At 41.6% G+C, this 25,145-nt stretch overlaps 1 protein-coding gene across 2 annotated transcripts in view; it reads left to right on the forward strand.

The window, feature by feature from the left end:
* dnaaf9 (dynein axonemal assembly factor 9) overlaps window positions 1-25,145 on the forward strand; it is a 207,122-nt gene that overhangs the window by 14,878 nt on the left and 167,099 nt on the right. For both annotated transcript variants that reach the window (XM_045212884.1, XM_045212886.1), the window contains exon 4: window positions 8,739-8,863. In XM_045212884.1, coding sequence (XP_045068819.1) covers window positions 8,739-8,863 — 125 coding nt within the window. The remainder of the gene's footprint in view (window positions 1-8,738; window positions 8,864-25,145) is intronic.

The following is a 25,145-nucleotide window of genomic DNA, read 5'->3' on the forward strand; positions in this document are numbered from 1 at the left end:
ACCAGCCATGTAGGCGGGTGGTCAATTTGCAGGGCTTTACAGCGCGAGCATTACATTCGCATTTGCGAATAAAATAGAGTTAAAAAGTCAAGTATGAGCGCATGTGAGATTTAGAACAAAAAATGCTGCCGTAGCTGCTTTCAAAGTATTTCTGCTGGTTAGTTTCAAAGCTGCTAATCGCACAAAGATGTAGGAATCTGTAGCTCAGCTGGTAGAGCACGGCGCTTGTAACGGCAAGGTAGTTGGTTCGATCCCCGGGACCACCCATACGTAAAAATGTATGCACGCATGACTGTAAGTCGCTTTGGATAAAAGCGTCTGCTAAATGGCATGTTATTATTATTATTATATTATTATTATTATATTATTATTATTATAATCTATATCCCACCTCGCGCACCAACGCTGCCTGTCTGGGGAGCTTAGTGTACTGTGCTGATAGGTCCATGTCTGGAGGCGCTGTGCGCTGTCAAACAGGCAGGAAAGGAGGTCTGATCTACTCTACTGTCTACAAAGGGACACTTTGTCCTCGTGGTTCTTAGCTATTTACGTTGTCTTGTTCACAAGGTCAGTTGTTTTTCAACGTTTGAGTCTGTTGCTTCAACTGATAGTGAAGAGACGTTGTCTACTACTGGTCAGATCCAAAATCACAGACATGCGTGACACGACTCGAGTGGCCCCGTTACCACGGTAACTTCCCGTCCTTAAAGTGGCAGCTGAACATTTTGTCTCATCTGATATAAGCCTCAGGTCACAAAAAATTATATGTACTTCTTACTAATACATTTGTTTGTTTTAGAAACAGTAAGCATGGTAATCTGTTTTGTGTTTTTTTAAATGTAATTATGGCTCAAATATATTTTTGCTGGTTAAAAATCTGAGTGGCAGTTTCAGACATAATTATGCACTATAGCTGTATTTTAGAATTTTCGCGCCAGGAGAGTTCAACCAATGACGTCATTTGTTGATTGAGCCTGCTGTCTGATCTAAAAATGAATGGAGTCATGTTTTGTAGCAATTGTGGCCTTTGTGTTTGGCCGATTGCACGACCACGCTAGCAGCGAGTAGATTATTATTATTTTTATTTTTTTTAAACCTTTATTTAACTAGACAAGTCAGTTAAGAACAAATTATTATTTACAATGACGGCCAAACCCGGACGACCCAGACGACGCTGGGCCAATTGTGCGCCGCCCTATGGGACTCCCAATCATTGCCGGATTGTGATACAGCCTGGAATCGAACCAGGGTCTGTAGTGACGCCTCAAGCATTGAGATGCAGTGCCTTAGACCGCTGCGTCACTCGGGAGCCCCGATATGGTTGTCCTTGTTCAATAAAGCCATTGGACTTGTCTCAACGATGTTCAGAAGTTTGGGGTCACTTTGAAATGTCCTCGTTTTTTGAAAGAAAAGCAATTTTTTTGTCCATTAAAATATCATCAAATTGATCAGAAATACAGTGCAGACATTGTTAATGTTGTAAATGGCTATTGTAGCTGGAAACGGCTGATTTTTTATGGAATATCTACATAGGCGTACAGAGGCCCATTATCAGCAACCATCAGTCCTGTGTTCCAATGGCACGTTGTGTTTGATAATCCAAGTTTATCATTTTAAAAGGTTAATTGATCATTAGAAAACCCTTTTGCAATTATGTTAGCACAGCTGAAAACCGTTATGCTGATTAAAGAAGCAATATAAGGATAATAGTTGGGTCAGGTGTTGTTTTTTCTTCTGGTTATCTAGATCTCTGGCTCCCTCGAGGCATTTGTGAATTATTTCATCAAACAGTAAGCTTAAAGCATCAGACAAGTTCAATGCATATAGCTGATTTCATTCAAACACAGTGTGTGTCTATATATAGAAAAATTATCGTAAAGGGGTCTGAATACTTTCCGAATGCACTGTATATGCGCTCCTTGGTAAATAAATGAAACTAGCTCCAGTTGGCTAATCTGTTAGTGTGAACTGTATTACTGTACTGTATTATACTGTATTACTGTACTGGATTGTATTATACTGTATTACTGTACTGTATTGTATTATACTGTATTACTGTACTGTATTATACTGTATTACTGTACTGTATTGTATTATACTGTATTACTGTACTGTATTATACTGTATTACTGTACTGTATTGTATTATACTGTATTACTGTACTGTACTGTATTATACTGTATTACTGTACTGTATTGTATTATACTGTATTACTGTACTGTACTGTATTACTGTACTGTGTTGTATTATACTGTATTACTGTACTGTGTTGTATTATACTGTATTACTGTACTGTGTTGTATTATACTGTATTACTGTACTGTGTTGTATTATACTGTATTACTGTACTGTGTTGTATTATACTGTATTACTGTACTGTGTTGTATTATACCGTACTGTATTGTATTATACTGTATTACTGTACTGTATTGTATTATACTGTATTACTGTACTGTGTTGTATTATACTGTATTACTGTACTGTGTTGTATTATACTGTATTACTGTACTGTGTTGTATTATACTGTATTACTGTACTGTGTTGTATTATACTGTACTGTATTGTATTATACTGTATTACTGTACTGTATTGTATTATACTGTATTACTGTACTGTATTGTATTATACTGTATTGCTGTACTGTGTTGTATTATACTGTATTACTGTACTGTGTTGTATTATACTGTATTACTGTACTGTATTGTATTATACTGTATTACTGTACTGTGTTGTATTATACTGTATTACTGTACTGTATTGTATTATACTGTATTACTGTACTGTACTGTATTATACTGTATTACTGTACTGTACTGTATTATACTGTATTATACGGACTGGAATTACGCACCTCGTTCAAACCATGATAAAGCAGAAGAGAACATGTGATTCTGGTGCAGCACATGTGGCCTACAAAGTTACAAGTATAGGCTAGCGAATTAGTTTTTAACCTCTAAATATAATAGGGCCTATTTGTATAATTAGTAGGCTGACGCATATGTACCTTTCATAATATTTCCTCTAATGTTATTATCCTACCTCCTCTTTCTCTCTCTAGTGTTGCTTCATTCCTTCCTCGCTTTCAACAGTTAAATGAAATAAGTGTTGTTGTCCTTATCTTCATCAGTCTAATGTCATCCTTGAATAATACAGGACTAGAATTGGATGCAGACGGCTTTCACTTCTCTTCACCAAGATTGAATGGTTATGGGTCAAAATAAATAACTGCTATAGCCTACCGCCATCCTTCAGGATCAGTATATAGTCAGTAGTAGGGGTTATGGGGTTAGGATGAGTATATAGTCAGTAGTAGGGGTTATGGGGTTAGGATCAGTATATAGTCAGTAGTAGGGGTTATGGGGTTAGGATCAGTATATAGTCAGTAGTAGGGGTTATGGGGTTAGGATCAGTATATAGTCAGTAGTAGGGGTTATGGGGTTAGGATCAGTATATAGTCAGTAGTAGGGGTTATGGGGTTAGGATCAGTATATAGTCAGTAGTAGGGGTTATGGGGTTAGGATCAGTATATAGTCAGTAGTAGGGGTTATGGGGTTAGGATCAGTATATAGTCAGTAGTAGGGGTTATGGGGTTAGGATCAGTATATAGTCAGTAGTAGGGGTTATGGGGTTAGGATCAGTATATAGTCAGTAGTAGGGGTTATGGGGTTAGGATCGGTATATAGTCAGTAGTAGGGGTTATGGGGTTAGGATCAGTATATAGTCAGTAGTAGGGGTTATGGGGTTAGGATCAGTATATAGTCAGTAGTAGGGGTTATGGGGTTAGGATCAGTATATAGTCAGTAGTAGGGGTTATGGGGTTAGGATCAGTATATAGTCAGTAGTAGGGGTTATGGGGTTAGGATGAGTATATAGTCAGTAGTAGGGGTTATGGGGTTAGGATCAGTATATAGTCAGTAGTAGGGGTTATGGGGTTAGGATCAGTATATAGTCAGTAGTAGGGGTTATGGGGTTAGGATCAGTATATAGTCAGTAGTAGGGGTTAGGATCAGTATATAGTCAGTAGTAGGGGTTATGGGGTTAGGATCAGTATATAGTCAGTAGTAGGGGTTATGGGGTTAGGATCAGTATATAGTCAGTAGTAGGGGTTATGGGGTTAGGATCAGTATATAGTCAGTAGTAGGGGTTATGGGGTTAGGATCAGTATATAGTCAGTAGTAGGGGTTATGGGGTTAGGATCAGTATATAGTCAGTAGTAGGGGTTATGGGGTTAGGATCAGTATATAGTCAGTAGTAGGGGTTATGGGGTTAGGATCAGTATATAGTCAGTAGTAGGGGTTATGGGGTTAGGATCAGTATATAGTCAGTAGTAGGGGTTATGGGGTTAGGATCAGTATATAGTCAGTAGTAGGGGTTATGGGGTTAGGATGAGTATATAGTCAGTAGTAGGGGTTATGGGGTTAGGATCAGTATATAGTCAGTAGTAGGGGTTATGGGGTTAGGATCAGTATATAGTCAGTAGTAGGGGTTATGGGGTTAGGATCAGTATATAGTCAGTAGTAGGGGTTATGGGGTTAGGATCAGTATATAGTCAGTAGTAGGGGTTATGGGGTTAGGATCAGTATATAGTCAGTAGTAGGGGTTATGGGGTTAGGATCAGTATATAGTCAGTAGTAGGGGTTATGGGGTTAGGATCAGTATATAGTCAGTAGTAGGGGTTATGGGGTTAGGATCAGTATATAGTCAGTAGTAGGGGTTAGGATCAGTATATAGTCAGTAGTAGGGGTTATGGGGTTAGGATCAGTATATAGTCAGTAGTAGGGGTTATGGGGTTAGGATCAGTATATAGTCAGTAGTAGGGGTTATGGGGTTAGGATCAGTATATAGTCAGTAGTAGGGGTTATGGGGTTAGGATCAGTATATAGTCAGTAGTAGGGGTTATGGGGTTAGGATCAGTATATAGTCAGTAGTAGGGGTTATGGGGTTAGGATCAGTATATAGTCAGTAGTAGGGGTTATGGGGTTAGGATCAGTATATAGTCAGTAGTAGGGGTTATGGGGTTAGGATCAGTATATAGTCAGTAGTAGGGGTTATGGGGTTAGGATCAGTATATAGTCAGTAGTAGGGGTTATGGGGTTAGGATCAGTATATAGTCAGTAGTAGGGGTTATGGGGTTAGGATCAGTATATAGTCAGTAGTAGGGGTTATGGGGTTAGGATCAGTATATAGTCAGTAGTAGGGGTTATGGGGTTAGGATCAGTATATAGTCAGTAGTAGGGGTTATGGGGTTAGGATCAGTATATAGTCAGTAGTAGGGGTTATGGGGTTAGGATCAGTATATAGTCAGTAGTAGGGGTTATGGGGTTAGGATCAGTATATAGTCAGTAGTAGGGGTTATGGGGTTAGGATCAGTATATAGTCAGTAGTAGGGGTTATGGGGTTAGGATCAGTATATAGTCAGTAGTAGGGGTTATGGGGTTAGGATCAGTATATAGTCAGTAGTAGGGGTTATGGGGTTAGGATCAGTATATAGTCAGTAGTAGGGTTATGGGGTTAGGATCAGTATATAGTCAGTAGTAGGGGTTATGGGGTTAGGATCAGTATATAGTCAGTAGTAGGGGTTATGGGGTTAGGATCAGTATATAGTCAGTAGTAGGGGTTATGGGGTTAGGATCAGTATATAGTCAGTAGTAGGGGTGGGGTTAGGATCAGTATATAGTCAGTAGTAGGGGGGGTTAGGATCAGTATATAGTCAGTAGTAGGGGTTATGGGGTTAGGATCAGTATATAGTCAGTAGTAGGGGTTATGGGGTTAGGATCAGTATATAGTCAGTAGTAGGGGTTATGGGGTTAGGATCAGTATATAGTCAGTAGTAGGGTTTGGGGTTAGGATCAGTATATAGTCAGTAGTAGGGGTTATGGGGTTAGGATCAGTATATAGTCAGTAGTAGGGGTTAGGGGTTAGGATCAGTATATAGTCAGTAGTAGGGGGTTAGGATCAGTATATAGTCAGTAGTAGGGGTTATGGGGTTAGGATCAGTATATAGTCAGTAGTAGGGGTTATGGGGTTAGGATCAGTATATAGTCAGTAGTAGGGGTTATGGGGTTAGGATCAGTATATAGTCAGTAGTAGGGGTTATGGGGGTTAGGATCAGTATATAGTCAGTAGTAGGGGTTATGGGGTTAGGATCAGTATATAGTCAGTAGTAGGGGTTATGGGGTTAGGATCAGTATATAGTCAGTAGTAGGGGTTATGGGGTTAGGATCAGTATATAGTCAGTAGTAGGGGTTATGGGGTTAGGATCAGTATATAGTCAGTAGTAGGGGTTATGGGGTTAGGATCAGTATATAGTCAGTAGTAGGGGTTATGGGGTTAGGATCAGTATATAGTCAGTAGTAGGGGTTATGGGGTTAGGATCAGTATATAGTCAGTAGTAGGGGTTATGGGGTTAGGATCAGTATATAGTCAGTAGTAGGGGTTATGGGGTTAGGATCAGTATATAGTCAGTAGTAGGGGTTATGGGGTTAGGATCAGTATATAGTCAGTAGTAGGGGTTATGGGGTTAGGATCAGTATATAGTCAGTAGTAGGGGGGGGTTAGGATCAGTATATAGTCAGTAGTAGGGGTTATGGGGTTAGGATCAGTATATAGTCAGTAGTAGGGGTTGTGGGGTTAGGATCAGTATATAGTCAGTAGTAGGGGTTATGGGGTTAGGATCAGTATATAGTCAGTAGTAGGGGTTATGGGGTTAGGATCAGTATATAGTCAGTAGTAGGGGTTATGGGGTTAGGATCAGTATATAGTCAGTAGTAGGGGTTATGGGGTTAGGATCAGTATATAGTCAGTAGTAGGGGTTATGGGGTTAGGATCAGTATATAGTCAGTAGTAGGGGTTTGGGGTTAGGATCAGTATATAGTCAGTAGTAGGGGTTATGGGGTTAGGATCAGTATATAGTCAGTAGTAGGGGTTATGGGGTTAGGATCAGTATATAGTCAGTAGTAGGGGTTATGGGGTTAGGATCAGTATATAGTCAGTAGTAGGGGTTATGGGGTTAGGATCAGTATATAGTCAGTAGTAGGGGTTATGGGGTTAGGATCAGTATATAGTCAGTAGTAGGGGTTATGGGGTTAGGATCAGTATATAGTCAGTAGTAGGGGTTATGGGGTTAGGATCAGTATATAGTCAGTAGTAGGGGTTATGGGGGTTAGGATCAGTATATAGTCAGTAGTAGGGGTTATGGGGTTAGGATCAGTATATAGTCAGTAGTAGGGGTTATGGGGTTAGGATCAGTATATAGTCAGTAGTAGGGGTTATGGGGTTAGGATCAGTATATAGTCAGTAGTAGGGGTTATGGGGTTAGGATCAGTATATAGTCAGTAGTAGGGGTTATGGGGTTAGGATGAGTATATAGTCAGTAGTAGGGGTTATGGGGTTAGGATCAGTATATAGTCAGTAGTAGGGGTTATGGGGTTAGGATCAGTATATAGTCAGTAGTAGGTGGGGTTAGGATCAGTATATAGTCAGTAGTAGGGGTTATGGGGGTTAGGATCAGTATATAGTCAGTAGTAGGGGTTATGGGGTTAGGATGAGTATATAGTCAGTAGTAGGGGTTATGGGGTTAGGATCAGTATATAGTCAGTAGTAGGGGTTATGGGGTTAGGATCAGTATATAGTCAGTAGTAGGGGTTATGGGGTTAGGATCAGTATATAGTCAGTAGTAGGGGTTATGGGGTTAGGATCAGTATATAGTCAGTAGTAGGGGTTATGGGGTTAGGATCAGTATATAGTCAGTAGTAGGGGTTATGGGGTTAGGATCAGTATATAGTCAGTAGTAGGGGTTATGGGGTTAGGATCAGTATATAGTCAGTAGTAGGGGTTATGGGGTTAGGATCAGTATATAGTCAGTAGTAGGGGTTATGGGGTTAGGATCAGTATATAGTCAGTAGTAGGGGTTAGGATCAGTATATAGTCAGTAGTAGGGGTTAGGATCAGTATATAGTCAGTAGTAGGGGTTATGGGGTTAGGATCAGTATATAGTCAGTAGTAGGGGTTATGGGGTTAGGATCAGTATATAGTCAGTAGTAGGGGTTATGGGGTTAGGATCAGTATATAGTCAGTAGTAGGGGTTATGGGGTTAGGATCAGTATATAGTCAGTAGTAGGGGTTATGGGGTTAGGATCAGTATATAGTCAGTAGTAGGGGTTATGGGGTTAGGATCAGTATATAGTCAGTAGTAGGGGTTAGGATCAGTATATAGTCAGTAGTAGGGGTTAGGATCAGTATATAGTCAGTAGTAGGGGTTATGGGGTTAGGATCAGTATATAGTCAGTAGTAGGGGTTATGGGGTTAGGATCGGTATATAGTCAGTAGTAGGGGTTATGGGGTTAGGATCAGTATATAGTCAGTAGTAGGGGTTATGGGGTTAGGATCAGTATATAGTCAGTAGTAGGGGTTATGGGGTTAGGATCAGTATATAGTCAGTAGTAGGGGTTATGGGGTTAGGATCAGTATATTCATACTACTTCACCCATGTTGGATGGTTCTCAACAACCGCTCCTAGCTCCAGTGATTAATATGTCTTATAGGCTACATCCCAAATGGCACCCTATTCCCTATATAGTGCATATAGGCCCATACGTCTCTGGTCAACATCAGTTCACTATATAAGGAATAGGGTGCCAGTGGGAATACAACCTACGTTTTCTAGTGTGTTGTTAATGCTGTCTTATTCTCAGTGTGTTGTTCTGGCTTGTTAACATTTGGTCTCTCCTGGTCTCCAGATGTGATCGTGCTGATCAAGGCAGAGTGTGTCCACCTGTACTGTAATCCTGTCAACTACAGTTACCTGCTGCCCTACGTCTCCCACTGGAGGAACCTCACCATACACTGCATGAACCAAACAGAGGTTAGCTATTACTATAACATGTTGACTTCCTTACCCAGGCAGAGGTTAGTTCACTACAATAATCACATATACTGCCTTACCCAGGCAGAGGTTAGTTCACTACAATAATCACATAGTCTGCCTTACCCAGGCAGAGGTTAGTTTACTACAATAATCACATAGACTGCCTTACCCAGGCAGAGGTTAGTTCACTACAATAATCGCATAGACTGCCTTACCCAGGCAGAGGTTAGTTCACTACTATAATCACATAGACTTCCTTACCCAGGCAGAGGTTAGTTCACTACAATAATCACATAGACTGCCATACCCAGGCAGAGGTTAGTTCACTACAATAATCACATAGACTGCCTTACCCAGGCAGAGGTTAGTTCACTACAATAATCGCATAGACTGCCTTACCCAGGCAGAGGTTAGTTCATTACAATAATCACATAGACTGCCTTACCCAGGCAGAGGTTAGTTCACTACAATAATCGCATAGACTGCCTTACCCAGGCAGAGGTTAGTTCACTACAATAATCACATAGACTGCCTTACCCAGGCAGAGGTTAGGTCACTACAATAATCACATAGACTGCCTTACCCAGGCAGAGGTTAGTTCACTACAATAATCACATAGACTGCCTTACCCAGGCAGAGGTTAGTTCACTACTATAATCACATAGACTGCCTTACGCAGGCAGAGGTTAGTTCACTACAATAATCACATAGACTGCCTTACCCAGGCAGAGGTTAGTTCACTACAATAATCACATATACTGCCTTACCCAGGCAGAGGTTAGTTTACTACAATAATCACATAGACTGCCTTACCCAGGCAGAGGTTAGTTCACTACAATAATCACATAGACTGCCTTACCCAGGCAGAGGTTAGTTCACTACAATAATCGCATAGACTGCCTTACCCAGGCAGAGGTTAGTTCATTACAATAATCACATAGACTGCCTTACCCAGGCAGAGGTTAGTTCACTACAATAATCGCATAGACTGCCTTACCCAGGCAGAGGTTAGTTCACTACAATAATCACATAGACTGCCTTACCCAGGCAGAGGTTAGGTCACTACAATAATCACATAGACTGCCTTACCCAGGCAGAGGTTAGTTCACTACAATAATCACATAGACTGCCTTACCCAGGCAGAGGTTAGTTCACTACTATAATCACATAGACTGCCTTACGCAGGCAGAGGTTAGTTCACTACAATAATCACATAGACTGCCTTACCCAGGCAGAGGTTAGTTCACTACAATAATCACATATACTGCCTTACCCAGGCAGAGGTTAGTTTACTACAATAATCACATATACTGCCTTACCCAGGCAGAGGTTAGTTTACTACAATAATCACATATACTGCCTTACCCAGGCAGAGGTTAGTTCACTACAATAATCACATATACTGCCTTACCCAGGCAGAGGTTAGTTCACTACAATAATCACATATACTGCCTTACCCAGGCAGAGGTTAGTTTACTACAATAATCACATATACTGCCTTACCCAGGCAGAGGTTAGTTCACTAATATAATCACGTAGACTGCCTTACCCAGGCAGAGGTTAGTTCACTAATATAATCACGTAGACTGCCTTACCCAGGCAGAGGTTAGTTCACTAATATAATCACATAGACTGCCTTACCCAGGCAGAGGTTAGTTCACTACAATAATCACGTAGACTGCCTTACCCAGGCAGAGGTTAGTTCACTAATATAATCACGTAGACTGCCTTACCCAGGCAGAAGTTAGTTCACTAATATAATCACGTAGACTGCCTTACCCAGGCAGAGGTTAGTTCACTAATATAATCACGTAGACTGCCTTACACAGGCAGAGGTTAGTTCACTACAATAATCACATAGACTGCCTTACCCAGGCAGAGGTTAGTTCACTACAATAATCAAATAGACTGCCTTACCCAGGCAGAGGTTAGTTCACTACAATAATCACATAGACTGCCTTACCCAGGCAGAGGTTAGTTCACTACTATAATCACATAGACTGCCTTACCCAGGCAGAGGTTAGTTCACTACAATAATCACATAGACTGCCTTACCCAGGCAGAGGTTAGTTCACTACAATAATCACATATACTGCCTTACCCAGGCAGAGGTTAGTTTACTACAATAATCACATAGACTGCCTTACCCAGGCAGAGGTTAGTTTACTACAATAATCACATATACTGCCTTACCCAGGCAGAGGTTAGTTCACTACAATAATCACATATACTGCCTTACCCAGGCAGAGGTTAGTTCACTACAATAATCACATATACTGCCTTACCCAGGCAGAGGTTAGTTCACTACAATAATCACATAGACTGCCTTACCCAGGCAGAGGTTAGTTCACTACAATAATCACATAGACTGCCTTACCCAGGCAGAGGTTAGTTCACTACTATAATCACATAGACTGCCTTACGCAGGCAGAGGTTAGTTCACTACAATAATCACATAGACTGCCTTACCCAGGCAGAGGTTAGTTCACTACAATAATCACATAGACTGCCTTACCCAGGCAGAGGTTAGTTTACTACAATAATCACATATACTGCCTTACCCAGGCAGAGGTTAGTTCACTACAATAATCACATAGACTGCCTTACCCAGGCAGAGGTTAGTTCACTACAATAATCACATAGACTGCCTTACCCAGGCAGAGGTTAGTTTACTACAATAATCACATAGACTGCCTTACCCAGGCAGAGGTTAGTTCACTACAATAATCACATATACTGCCTTACCCAGGCAGAGGTTAGTTCACTACAATAATCACATATACTGCCTTACCCAGGCAGAGGTTAGTTCACTACAATAATCACATATACTGCCTTACCCAGGCAGAGGTTAGTTCACTACAATAATCACATATACTGCCTTACCCAGGCAGAGGTTAGTTCACTAATATAATCACGTAGACTGCCTTACCCAGGCAGAGGTTAGTTCACTAATATAATCACGTAGACTGCCTTACCCAGGCAGAGGTTAGTTCACTAAAATAATCACATAGACTGCCTTACCCAGGCAGAGGTTAGTTCACTACAATAATCACGTAGACTGCCTTACCCAGGCAGAGGTTAGTTCACTAATATAATCACGTAGACTGCCTTACCCAGGCAGAGGTTAGTTCACTAATATAATCACGTAGACTGCCTTACACAGGCAGAGGTTAGTTCACTACAATAATCACATAGACTGTCTTACCCAGGCAGAGGTTAGTTCACTACAATAATCACATAGACTGCCTTACCCAGGCAGAGGTTAGTTCACTACAATAATCACATAGACTGCCTTACCCAGGCAGAGGTTAGTTCACTACATATAATCACATAGACTGCCTTACCCAGGCAGAGGTTAGTTCACTACATATAATCACATAGACTGCCTTACCCAGGCAGAGGTTAGTTCACTACAATAATCACATAGACTGCCTTACCCAGGCAGAGGTTAGTTCACTACAATAATCACATAGACTGCCTTACCCAGGCAGAGGTTAGTTCACTACAATAATCACATATACTGCCTTACCCAGGCAGAGGTTAGTTCACTACAATAATCACAGTTATACTGCCTTACCCAGGCAGAGGTTAGTTCACTACAATAATCACATAGACTGCCTTACCCAGGCAGAGGTTAGTTCACTACAATAATCACATAGACTGCCTTACCCAGGCAGAGGTTAGTTCACTACATATAATCACGTAGACTGCCTTACCCAGGCAGAGGTTAGTTCACTAATATAATCACGTAGACTGCCTTACCCAGGCAGAGGTTAGTTCACTAATATAATCACGTAGACTGCCTTACCCAGGCAGAGGTTAGTTCACTAATATAATCACATAGACTGCCTTACCCAGGCAGAGGTTAGTTCACTACAATAATCACGTAGACTGCCTTACCCAGGCAGAGGTTAGTTCACTAAAATAATCACATAGACTGCCTTACCCAGGCAGAGGTTAGTTCACTAAAATAATCACGTAGACTGCCTTACCCAGGCAGAGGTTAGTTCACTAATATAATCACGTAGACTGCCTTACACAGGCAGAGGTTAGTTCACTACAATAATCACATAGACTGTCTTACCCAGGCAGAGGTTAGTTCACTACTATAATCACATAGACTGCCTTACCCAGGCAGAGGTTAGTTTACTACAATAATCACATATACTGCCTTACCCAGGCAGAGGTTAGTTCACTACAATAATCACATAGACTGCCTTACCCAGGCAGAGGTTAGTTCACTACAATAATCACATAGACTGCCTTACCCAGGCAGAGGTTAGTTCACTACTATAATCACATAGACTGCCTTACCCAGGCAGAGGTTAGTTCACTACAATAATCAGCTAGACTGCCTTACCCAGGCAGAGGTTAGTTCACTACAATAATCACATAGACTGCCTTACCCAGGCAGAGGTTAGTTCACTACTATAATCACGTAGACTGCCTTACCCAGGCAGAGGTTAGTTCACTACAATAATCACATAGACTGCCTTACCAAGGCAGAGGTTAGTTCACTAAAATAATCACTAGACTGCCTTACCCAGGCAGAGGTTAGTTCACTACAATATAATAATGACTGCTACCCAGGCAGAGGTTAGTTCACTAATATAATAATAGACTGCCTTACCCAGGCAGAGGTTAGTTCACTAATATAATCAGCAGGTTAGCACTGCCTAATGACCCAGGCAGAGGTTAGTTCACTACTATAATGACGCCTCAGGCAGAGGTTAGTTCACTAATATAATGACCCAGGCAGAGGTTAGTTCACTACTATAATGACCCAGGCAGAGGTTAGTTCACTAATATAATGAGACCCAGGCAGAGGTTAGTTCACTAATATAATGACCCAGGCAGAGGTTAGTTCACTAATATAATGACCCAGGCAGAGGTTAGTTCACTAATATAATGACCCAGGCAGAGGTTAGTTCACTAATATAATGACCCAGGCAGAGGTTAGTTCACTAATATAATGACCCAGGCAGAGGTTAGTTCACTAATATAATCGACCCAGGCAGAGGTTAGTTCACTAATATAATGACCCAGGCAGAGGTTAGTTCACTAATATAATCTGACTGCACCCAGGCAGAGGTTAGTTCACTAATATAATGCACCCAGGCAGAGGTTAGTTCACTACTATAATGACCCAGGCAGAGGTTAGTTCACTAATATAATTAGAGCCCAGGCAGAGGTTAGTTCACTAATATAATCACGTAGACTGCCTTACCCAGGCAGAGGTTAGTTCACTAATATAATCACGTAGACTGCCTTACCCAGGCAGAGGTTAGTTCACTAATATAATCACGTAGACTGCCTTACACAGACAGAGGTTAGTTCACTACAATAATCACATAGACTGCCTTACCCAGGCAGAGGTTAGTTCACTACTATAATCACATAGACTGCCTTACCCAGGCAGAGGTTAGTTCACTACAATAATCACATAGACTGCCTTACCCAGGCAGAGGTTAGTTCACTACAATAATCACATAGACTGCCTTACCCAGGCAGAGGTTAGTTCACTACAATAATCACGTAGACTGCCTTACCCAGGCAGAGGTTAGTTCACTACAATAATCACATAGACTGCCTTACCCAGGCAGAGGTTAGTTCACATAATCACATAAACTGCCTTACCCAGGCAGAGGTTAGTTTCACTAATAATCACATAGACTGCCCTACCCAGGCAGAGGTTAGTTCACTAAAATAATCACGTAGACTGCCTTACCCAGGCAGAGGTTAGTTCACTACAATAATCACATAGACTGCCTTACCCAGGCAGAGGTTAGTTCACTACAATAATCACATAGACTGCCTTACCCAGGCAGAGGTTAGTTCACTACAATAATCACATAGACTGCCTTACCCAGGCAGAGGTTAGTTCACTACAATATAGATGCCTTACCCAGGCAGAGGTTAGTTCACTAATAAATCAGGCAGATTAGCACAATGCCCAGGCAGAGGTTAGTTCACTAAATAATCACATAGACTGCCTTACCAAGGTAGAGGTTAGTTCACTACAATAATCGCATAGACTGCCTTACCCAGGCAGAGGTTAGTTCACTACAATAATCACGTAGACTGCCTTACCCAGGCAGAGGTTAGTTCACTACTATAATCACATAGACTGCCTTACCCAGGCAGAGGTTAGTTTACTACAATAATCACATAGACTGCCTTACCCAGGCAGAGGTTAGTTCACTACAATAATCACATAGACTGCCTTACCCAGGCAGAGGTTAGTTCACTACAATAATCACATAGACTGCCTTACCCAGGCAGAGGTTAGTTCACTACTATAATCACATAGACTGCCTTACCCAGGCAGAGGTTAGTTCACTAATATAATCACATAGACTGCCTTACCCAGGCAGAGGTTAGTTTACTAAAATAATCACATAGACTGCCTTACCAAGGTAGAGGTTAGTTCACTACAATAATCACGTAGACTGCCTTACCCAGGCAGAGGTTAGTTCACTACAATAATCACGTAGACTGCCTTACCCAGGCAGAGGTTAGTTCACTACAATAATCACGTAGACTGCCTTACCCAGGCAGAGGTTAGTTCACTACAATAATCACATAGACTGCCTTACCCAGGCAGAGGTTAGTTCACTACAATAATCACATAGACTGCCTTACCCAGGCAGAGGTTAGTTCACTACAATAATCACATAGACTGCCTTACCCAGGCAGAGGTTAGTTCACTAAAATAATCACATAGACTGCCTTACCCAGGCAGAGGTTAGTTCACTAATATAATCACATAGACTGCCTTACCCAGGCAGAGGTTAGTTTACTACAATAATCACATATACTGACTTACCCAGGCAGAGGTTAGTTCACTACAATAATCACGTAGACTGCCTTACCAAGGCAGAGGTTAGTTCACTACTATAATCACATAGACTGCCTTACCCAGGCAGAGGTTAGTTCACTACAATAATCACGTAGACTGCCTTACCCAGGCAGAGGTTAGTTCACTACTATAATCACATAGACTGCCTTACCCAGGCAGAGGTTAATTCACTAATATAATCACATAGACTGCCTTACCCAGGCAGAGGTTAGTTCACTAATATAATCACGTAGACTGCCTAACCCAGGCAGAGGTTAGTTCACTACAATAATCACATAGACTGCCTTACCCAGGCAGAGGTTAGTTCACTACAATAATCACATAGACTGCCTTACCCAGGCAGAGGTTAGTTCACTACAATAATCACATAGACTGCCTTACCCAGGCAGAGGTTAGTTCACTAATATAATCACATAGACTGCCTTACCCAGGCAGAGGTTAGTTCACTAATCACATAATGCACCCAGGCAGAGGTTAGTTCACTAATAGACCCAGGCAGAGGTTAGTTCACTAATATAATCACATAGACTGCCTTACCCAGGCAGAGGTTAGTTCACTACAATAATCACATAGACTGCCTTACCCAGGCAGAGGTTAGTTCACTAATATAATGCCTACCCAGGCAGAGGTTAGTTCACTACATATAATGACCCAGGCAGAGGTTAGTTCACTACACATAATGTACCCAGGCAGAGGTTAGTTCACTAATATAATGACCCAGGCAGAGGTTAGTTCACTAATATAATGACCCAGGCAGAGGTTAGTTCACTAACAATAACTGCCAGGCAGAGTTAGTTCACTACTATAATCACAGACCCAGGCAGAGGTTAGTTCACTAATATAATCCCAGGCAGGGTTAGTTCACTAATATAATGTACCCAGGCAGAGGTTAGTTCACTACAATAATCACATAGACTGCCTTACCCAGGCAGAGGTTAGTTCACTAATATAATGCTTACCCAGGCAGAGGTTAGTTCACTAATATAATGCACCCAGGCAGAGGTTAGTTCACTAATATAATCACGTAGACTGCCTTACCCAGGCAGAGGTTAGTTCACTAATATAATCACGTAGACTGCCTTACCCAGGCAGAGGTTAGTTCACTAATATAATCACATAGACTGCCTTACCCAGGCAGAGGTTAGTTCACTACAATAATCACATAGACTGCCTTACCCAGGCAGAGGTTAGTTCACTAAAATAATCACATAACTGCCTTACCCAGGCAGAGGTTAGTTCACTACAATATACATATGACTGACCCAGGCAGAGGTTAGTTCACTAATATAATACCCAGCAGAGGTTAGTTCACTATAGCCTTACCCAGGCAGAGGTTAGTTCACTAATATAATCACGTAGACTGCCTTACCCAGGCAGAAGTTAGTTCACTAATATAATCACGTAGACTGCCTTACCCAGGCAGAGGTTAGTTCACTAATATAATCACGTAGACTGCCTTACCCAGGCAGAGGTTAGTTCACTACAATAATCACATATACTGCCTTACCCAGGCAGAGGTTAGTTTACTACAATAATCACATATACTGCCTTACCCAGGCAGAGGTTAGTTCACTACAATAATCACATAGACTGCCTTACCCAGGCAGAGGTTAGTTCACTACAATAATCACATAGACTGCCTTACCCAGGCAGAGGTTAGTTTACTAATATAATCACATAGACTGCCTTACCCAGGCAGAGGTTAGTTCACTACAATAATCACATAGACTGCCTTACCCAGGCAGAGGTTAGTTCACTAATATAATCACATAGACTGCCTTACCCAGGCAGAGGTTAGTTCACTACTATAATCACATAGACTGCCTTACCCAGGCAGAGGTTAGTTCACTACAATAATCATATAGACTGCCTTACCCAGGCAGAGTGTTAGTTCACTACAATAATCGCATAGACTGCCTTACCCAGGCAGAGGTTAGTTCACTACAATAATCACGTAGACTGCCTTACCCAGGCAGAGGTTAGTTCACTACTATAATCACATAGACTGCCTTACCCAGGCAGAGGTTAGTTCACTACAATAATCACATAGACTGCCTTACCCAGGCAGAGGTTAGTTCACTACAATAATCACATAGACTGCCTTACCCAGGCAGAGGTTAGTTCACTACAATAATCACATAGACTGCCTTACCCAGGCAGAGGTTAGTTCACTACAATAATCACATAGACTGCCTTACCCAGGCAGAGGTTAGTTCACTAATATAATCACATAGACTGCCTTACCCAGGCAGAGGTTAGTTTACTAATATAATCACATAGACTGCCTTACCAAGGTAGAGGTTAGTTCACTACAATAATCACATAGACTGCCTTACCCAGGCAGAGGTTAGTTCACTACAATAATCATGTAGACTGCCTTACCCAGGCAGAGGTTAGTTCACTACAATAATCAAATAGACTGCCTTACCCAGGCAGAGGTTAGTTCACTACAATAATCACATAGACTGCCTTACCCAGGCAGAGGTTAGTTCACTATAATAATATAATGACCCAGGCAGAGGTTAGTTCACTACTATAATAGACCCAGGCAGAGGTTAGTTCACTAATATAATGACCCAGGCAGAGGTTAGTTCACTAATATAATGACCCAGGCAGAGGTTAGATCACTAATATAATGACCCAGGCAGAGGTTAGTTCACTAATATAATGCACCCAGGCAGAGGTTAGTTCACTACAATAATGATGCACCCAGGCAGAGGTTAGTTCACTAATATAATGACCCAGGCAGAGGTTAGTTCACTAATATAACTGCTACCCAGGCAGAGGTTAGTTCACTACTATAATGACCCAGGCAGAGGTTAGTTCACTAATATAATGACCCAGGCAGAGGTTAGTTCACTAATATAATGACCCAGGCAGAGGTTAGTTCACTAATATAATGACCCAGGCAGAGGTTAGTTCACTACTGTAATGACCCAGGCAGAGGTTAGTTCACTAATGTAATGACCCAGGCAGAGGTTAGTTCACTAATATAATGACCCAGGCAGAGGTTAGTTCACTAATATAATGACCCAGGCAGAGGTTAGTTCACTACTATAATCAGACCCAGGCAGAGGTTAGTTCACTAATATCATGTACCCAGGCAGAGGTTAGTTCACTAATATAATGACCCAGGCAGAGGTTAGTTCACTAATATAATGACCCAGGCAGAGGTTAGTTCACTAATATAATGCTTACCCAGGCAGAGGTTAGTTCACTACAATAATGACCCAGGCAGAGGTTAGTTCACTAATATAATGACCCAGGCAGAGGTTAGTTGACTAATATAATGACCCAGGCAGAGGTTAGTTCACTACTGTAATGAACCCAGGCAGAGGTTAGTTCACTAATATAATGACCACGAGGTTAGACTGCCTGACCCAGGCAGAGGTTAGTTCACTAATATAATGCTACCCAGGCAGAGGTTAGTTCACTACTATAATGACCCAGGCAGAGGTTAGTTCACTAATATAATGCTGACCCAGGCAGAGGTTAGTTCACTAATATAATGACCCAGGCAGAGGTTAGTTCACTACTATAATGACCCAGGCAGAGGTTAGTTCACTACTATAATGACCCAGGCAGAGGTTAGTTCACTACTATAATAGACCCAGGCAGAGGTTAGTTCACTAATATAATGACCCAGGCAGAGGTTTGTTCACTAATATAATGTACCCAGGCAGAGGTTAGTTCACTAATATAATCACATAGACTGCCTTACCCAGGCAGAAGTTAGTTCACTAAAATAATCACATAGACTGCCTTACCCAGGCAGAGGTTAGTTCACTAATATAATCACGTAGACTGCCTTCCCCAGGCAGAGGTTAGTTTACTACAATAATCACATATACTGCCTTACCCAGGCAGAGGTTAGTTCACTAATATAATCACGTAGACTGCCTTCCCCAGGCAGAGGTTAGTTTACTACAATAATCACATATACTGCCTTACCCAGGCAGAGGTTAGTTCACTAATATAATCACATAGACTGCCTTACCAAGGCAGAGGTTAGTTCACTAATATAATCACATAGACTGCCTTACCCAGGCAGAGGTTAGTTCACTAATATAATCACATAGACTGCCTTACCCAGGCAGAGGTTAGTTTACTAATATAATCACATAGACTGCCTTACCAAGGTAGAGGTTAGTTCACTACAATAATCACATAGACTGCCTTACCCAGGCAGAGGTTAGTTCACTACAATAATCACGTAGACTGCCTTACCCAGGCAGAGGTTAGTTCACTACAATAATCACATAGACTGCCTTACCCAGGCAGAGGTTAGTTCACTACAATAATCACATAGACTGCCTTACCCAGGCAGAGGTTAGTTCACTAATATAATGACCCAGGCAGAGGTTAGTTCACTAATATAATGACCCAGGCAGAGGTTAGTTCACTAATATAATGACCCAGGCAGAGGTTAGTTCACTAATATAATGACCCAGGCAGAGGTTAGATCACTAATATAATGACCCAGGCAGAGGTTAGTTCACTAATATAATGACCCAGGCAGAGGTTAGTTCACTAATATAATGACCCAGGCAGAGGTTAGTTCACTAATATAATGACCCAGGCAGAGGTTAGTTCACTACTATAATGACCCAGGCAGAGGTTAGTTCACTACTATAATGACCCAGGCAGAGGAGTTCACTAATATATGACCCAGGCAGAGGTTAGTTCACTAATATAATCACGGGTTAGACTGCCTTACCCAGGCAGAGGTTAGTTCACTAATATAATACCCAGGCAGAGGTTAGTTCACTAATATATGACCCAGGCAGAGGTTAGTTCACTACAATAATCACGTAGACTGCCTTACCCAGGCAGAGGTTAGTTCACTACTATAATCACATAGACTGCCTTACCCAGGCAGAGGTTAGTTTACTACAATAATCACATATACTGCCTTACCCAGGCAGAGGTTAGTTCACTACAATAATCACATATACTGCCTTACCCAGGCAGAGGTTAGTTCACTACAATAATCACATAGACTGCCTTACCCAGGCAGAGGTTAGTTCACTACAATAATCACATAGACTGCCTTACCCAGGCAGAGGTTAGTTCACTAATATAATCACATAGACTGCCTTACCCAGGCAGAGGTTAGTTCACTAATATAATCACATAGACTGCCTTACCCAGGCAGAGGTTAGTTCACTAATATAATCACATAGACTGCCTTACCAAGGTAGAGGTTAGTTCACTACAATAATCACATAGACTGCCTTACCCAGGCAGAGGTTAGTTCACTATAATAGTAGACTGCCTTACCCAGGCAGAGGTTAGTTCACTACAATAATCACGTAGACTGCCTTACCCAGGCAGAGGTTAGTTCACTACAATAATCACATAGACTGCCTTACCCAGGCAGAGGTTAGTTCACTAATATAATCACATAGACTGCCTTACCCAGGCAGAGGTTAGTTCACTAATATAATCACATAGACTGCCTTACCCAGGCAGAGGTTAGTTTACTAATATAATCACATAGACTGCCTTACCAAGGTAGAGGTTAGTTCACTACAATAATCACATAGACTGCCTTACCCAGGCAGAGGTTAGTTCACTACAATAATCATGTAGACTGCCTTACCCAGGCAGAGGTTAGTTCACTACTATAATGACCCAGGCAGAGGTTAGTTCACTAATATAATGACCCAGGCAGAGGTTAGTTCACTAATATAATAGACCCAGGCAGAGGTTAGTTCACTAATATAATGACCCAGGCAGAGGTTAGTTCACTACTATAATGACCCAGGCAGAGGTTAGTTCACTAATATAATGACCCAGGCAGAGGTTAGTTCACTAATATAATGACCCAGGCAGAGGTTAGTTCACTAATATAATGACCCAGGCAGAGGTTAGTTCACTACTATAATGACCCAGGCAGAGGTTAGTTCACTAATATAATGACCCAGGCAGAGGTTAGTTCACTAATATAATGACCCAGGCAGAGGTTAGTTCACTACTATAATGACCCAGGCAGAGGTTAGTTCACTAATATAATGACCCAGGCAGAGGTTAGTTCACTAATATAATGACCCAGGCAGAGGTTAGTTCACTAATATAATGACCCAGGCAGAGGTTAGTTCACTAATATAATGACCCAGGCAGAGGTTAGTTCACTACTATAATGACCCAGGCAGAGGTTAGTTCACTAATATAATGACCCAGGCAGAGGTTAGTTCACTAATATAATGACCCAGGCAGAGGTTAGTTCACTACTGTAATGACCCAGGCAGAGGTTAGTTCACTAATATAATGACCCAGGCAGAGGTTAGTTCACTAATATAATAGACCCAGGCAGAGGTTAGTTCACTAATATAATGACCCAGGCAGAGGTTAGTTCACTACTATAATGACCCAGGCAGAGGTTAGTTCACTAATATAATGACCCAGGCAGAGGTTAGTTCACTAATATAATGACCCAGGCAGAGGTTAGTTCACTAATATAATGACCCAGGCAGAGGTTAGTTCACTACTGTAATGACCCAGGCAGAGGTTAGTTCACTAATATAATGACCCAGGCAGAGGTTAGTTCACTAATATAATGACCCAGGCAGAGGTTAGTTCACTAATATAATGACCCAGGCAGAGGTTAGTTCACTACTATAATATAGACCCAGGCAGAGGTTAGTTCACTAATATAATGACCCAGGCAGAGGTTAGTTCACTAATATAATGACCCAGGCAGAGGTTAGTTCACTAATATAATGACCCAGGCAGAGGTTAGTTCACTAATATAATGACCCAGGCAGAGGTTAGTTCACTACTATAATCGTAGACCCAGGCAGAGGTTAGTTCACTAATATAATGACCCAGGCAGAGGTTAGTTCACTACTATAATGACCCAGGCAGAGGTTAGTTCACTACTATAATGACCCAGGCAGAGGTTAGTTCACTAATATAATGACCCAGGCAGAGGTTAGTTCACTAATATAATGACCCAGGCAGAGGTTAGTTCACTAATATAATCACGTAGACTGCCTTACCCAGGCAGAGGTTAGTTCACTAATATAATCACGTAGACTGCCTTACCCAGGCAGAGGTTAGTTCACTAATATAATCACGTAGACTGCCTTACCCAGGCAGAGGTTAGTTTACTACAATAATCACATAGACTGCCTTACCCAGGCAGAGGTTAGTTCACTAATATAATCACGTAGACTGCCTTACCCAGGCAGAGGTTAGTTTACTACAATAATCACATAGACTGCCTTACCCAGGCAGAGGTTAGTTCACTACAATAATCACATAGACTGCCTTACCCAGGCAGAGGTTAGTTCACTACTATAATCACATAGACTGCCTTACCCAGGCAGAGGTTAGTTTACTACAATAATCACATATACTGCCTTACCCAGGCAGAGGTTAGTTTACTACAATAATCACATATACTGCCTTACCCAGGCAGAGGTTAGTTCACTACAATAATCACATAGACTGCCTTACCAAGGCAGAGGTTAGTTCACTACAATAATCACGTAGACTGCCTTACCCAGGCAGAGGTTAGTTCACTAATATAATCACGTAGACTGCCTTACCCAGGCAGAGGTTAGTTCACTAATATAATCACATAGACTGCCTTACCCAGGCAGATGTTAGTTTACTAATATAATCACATAGACTGCCTTACCAAGGTAGAGGTTAGTTCACTACAATAATCACGTAGACTGCCTTACCCAGGCAGAGGTTAGTTCACTACAATAATCACATAGACTGCCTAACTCAGGCAGAGGTTAGTTCACTAATATAATGACCCAGGCAGAGGTTAGTTCACTACTATAATGACCCAGGCAGAGGTTAGTTCACTAATATAATGACCCAGGCAGAGGTTAGTTCACTAATATAATGACCCAGGCAGAGGTTAGTTCACTAATATAATGACCCAGGCAGAGGTTAGTTCACTAATATAATGACCCAGGCAGAGGTTAGTTCACTAATATAATAACGTAGACTGCCTTACCCAGGCAGAGGTTAGTTCACTAATATAATCACGTAGACTGCCTTACCCAGGCAGAGGTTAGTTCACTAATATAATCACGTAGACTGCCTTACCCAGGCAGAGGTTAGTTCACTACTATAATCACATAGACTGCCTTACCCAGGCAGAGGTTAGTTTACTACAATAATCACATATACTGCCTTACCCAGGCAGAGGTTAGTTTACTACAATAATCACATATACTGCCTTACCCAGGCAGAGGTTAGTTCACTACAATAATCACATAGACTGCCTTACCCAGGCAGAGGTTAGTTCACTACAATAATCACATAGACTGCCATACCCAGGCAGAGGTTAGGTCACTAATATAATCACATAGACTGCCTTACCCAGGCAGAGGTTAGTTTACTAATATAATCACATAGACTGCCTTACCAAGGTAGAGGTTAGTTCACTACAATAATCACGTAGACTGCCTTACCCAGGCAGAGGTTAGTTCACTACAATAATCACGTAGACTGCCTTACCCAGGCAGAGGTTAGTTCACTACAATAATCACGTAGACTGCCTTACCCAGGCAGAGGTTAGTTCACTACAATAATCACATAGACTGCCTTACCCAGGCAGAGGTTAGTTCACTACAATAATCACATAGATTGCCTAACCCAGGCAGAGGTTAGTTCACTACAATAATCACATAGACTGCCATACCCAGGCAGAGGTTAGTTCACTAATATAATCACATAGACTGCCTTACCCAGGCAGAGGTTAGTTCACTAATATAATCACATAGACTGCCTTACCCAGGCAGAGGTTAGTTTACTAATATAATCACATAGACTGCCTTACCAAGGTAGAGGTTAGTTCACTACAATAATCACATAGACTGCCTTACCCAGGCAGAGGTTAGTTCACTACAATAATCATGTAGACTGCCTTACCCAGGCGGAGGTTAGTTCACTACAATAATCAAATAGACTGCCTTACCCAGGCAGAGGTTAGTTCACTACAATAATCACATAGACTGCCTAACTCAGGCAGAGATTAGTTCACTAATATATAATGACCCAGGCAGAGGTTAGTTCACTACTATAATGACCCAGGCAGAGGTTAGTTCACTAATATAATGACCCAGGCAGAGGTTAGTTCACTAATATAATGACCCAGGCAGAGGTTAGTTCACTAATATAATGACCCAGGCAGAGGTTAGTTCACTAATATAATGACCCAGGCAGAGGTTAGTTCACTACTATAATGACCCAGGCAGAGGTTAGTTCACTAATATAATGACCCAGGCAGAGGTTAGTTCACTAATATAATGACCCAGGCAGAGGTTAGTTCACTAATATAATGACCCAGGCAGAGGTTAGTTCACTAATATAATGACCCAGGCAGAGGTTAGTTCACTAATATAATGACCCAGGCAGAGGTTAGTTCACTAATATAATGACCCAGGCAGAGGTTAG

The sequence above is a fragment of the Coregonus clupeaformis genome, unplaced genomic scaffold, assembly GCF_020615455.1.
Source record: "Coregonus clupeaformis isolate EN_2021a unplaced genomic scaffold, ASM2061545v1 scaf0060, whole genome shotgun sequence".
In the NCBI taxonomy this organism is placed as follows: Eukaryota; Metazoa; Chordata; class Actinopteri; order Salmoniformes; family Salmonidae; genus Coregonus; species Coregonus clupeaformis.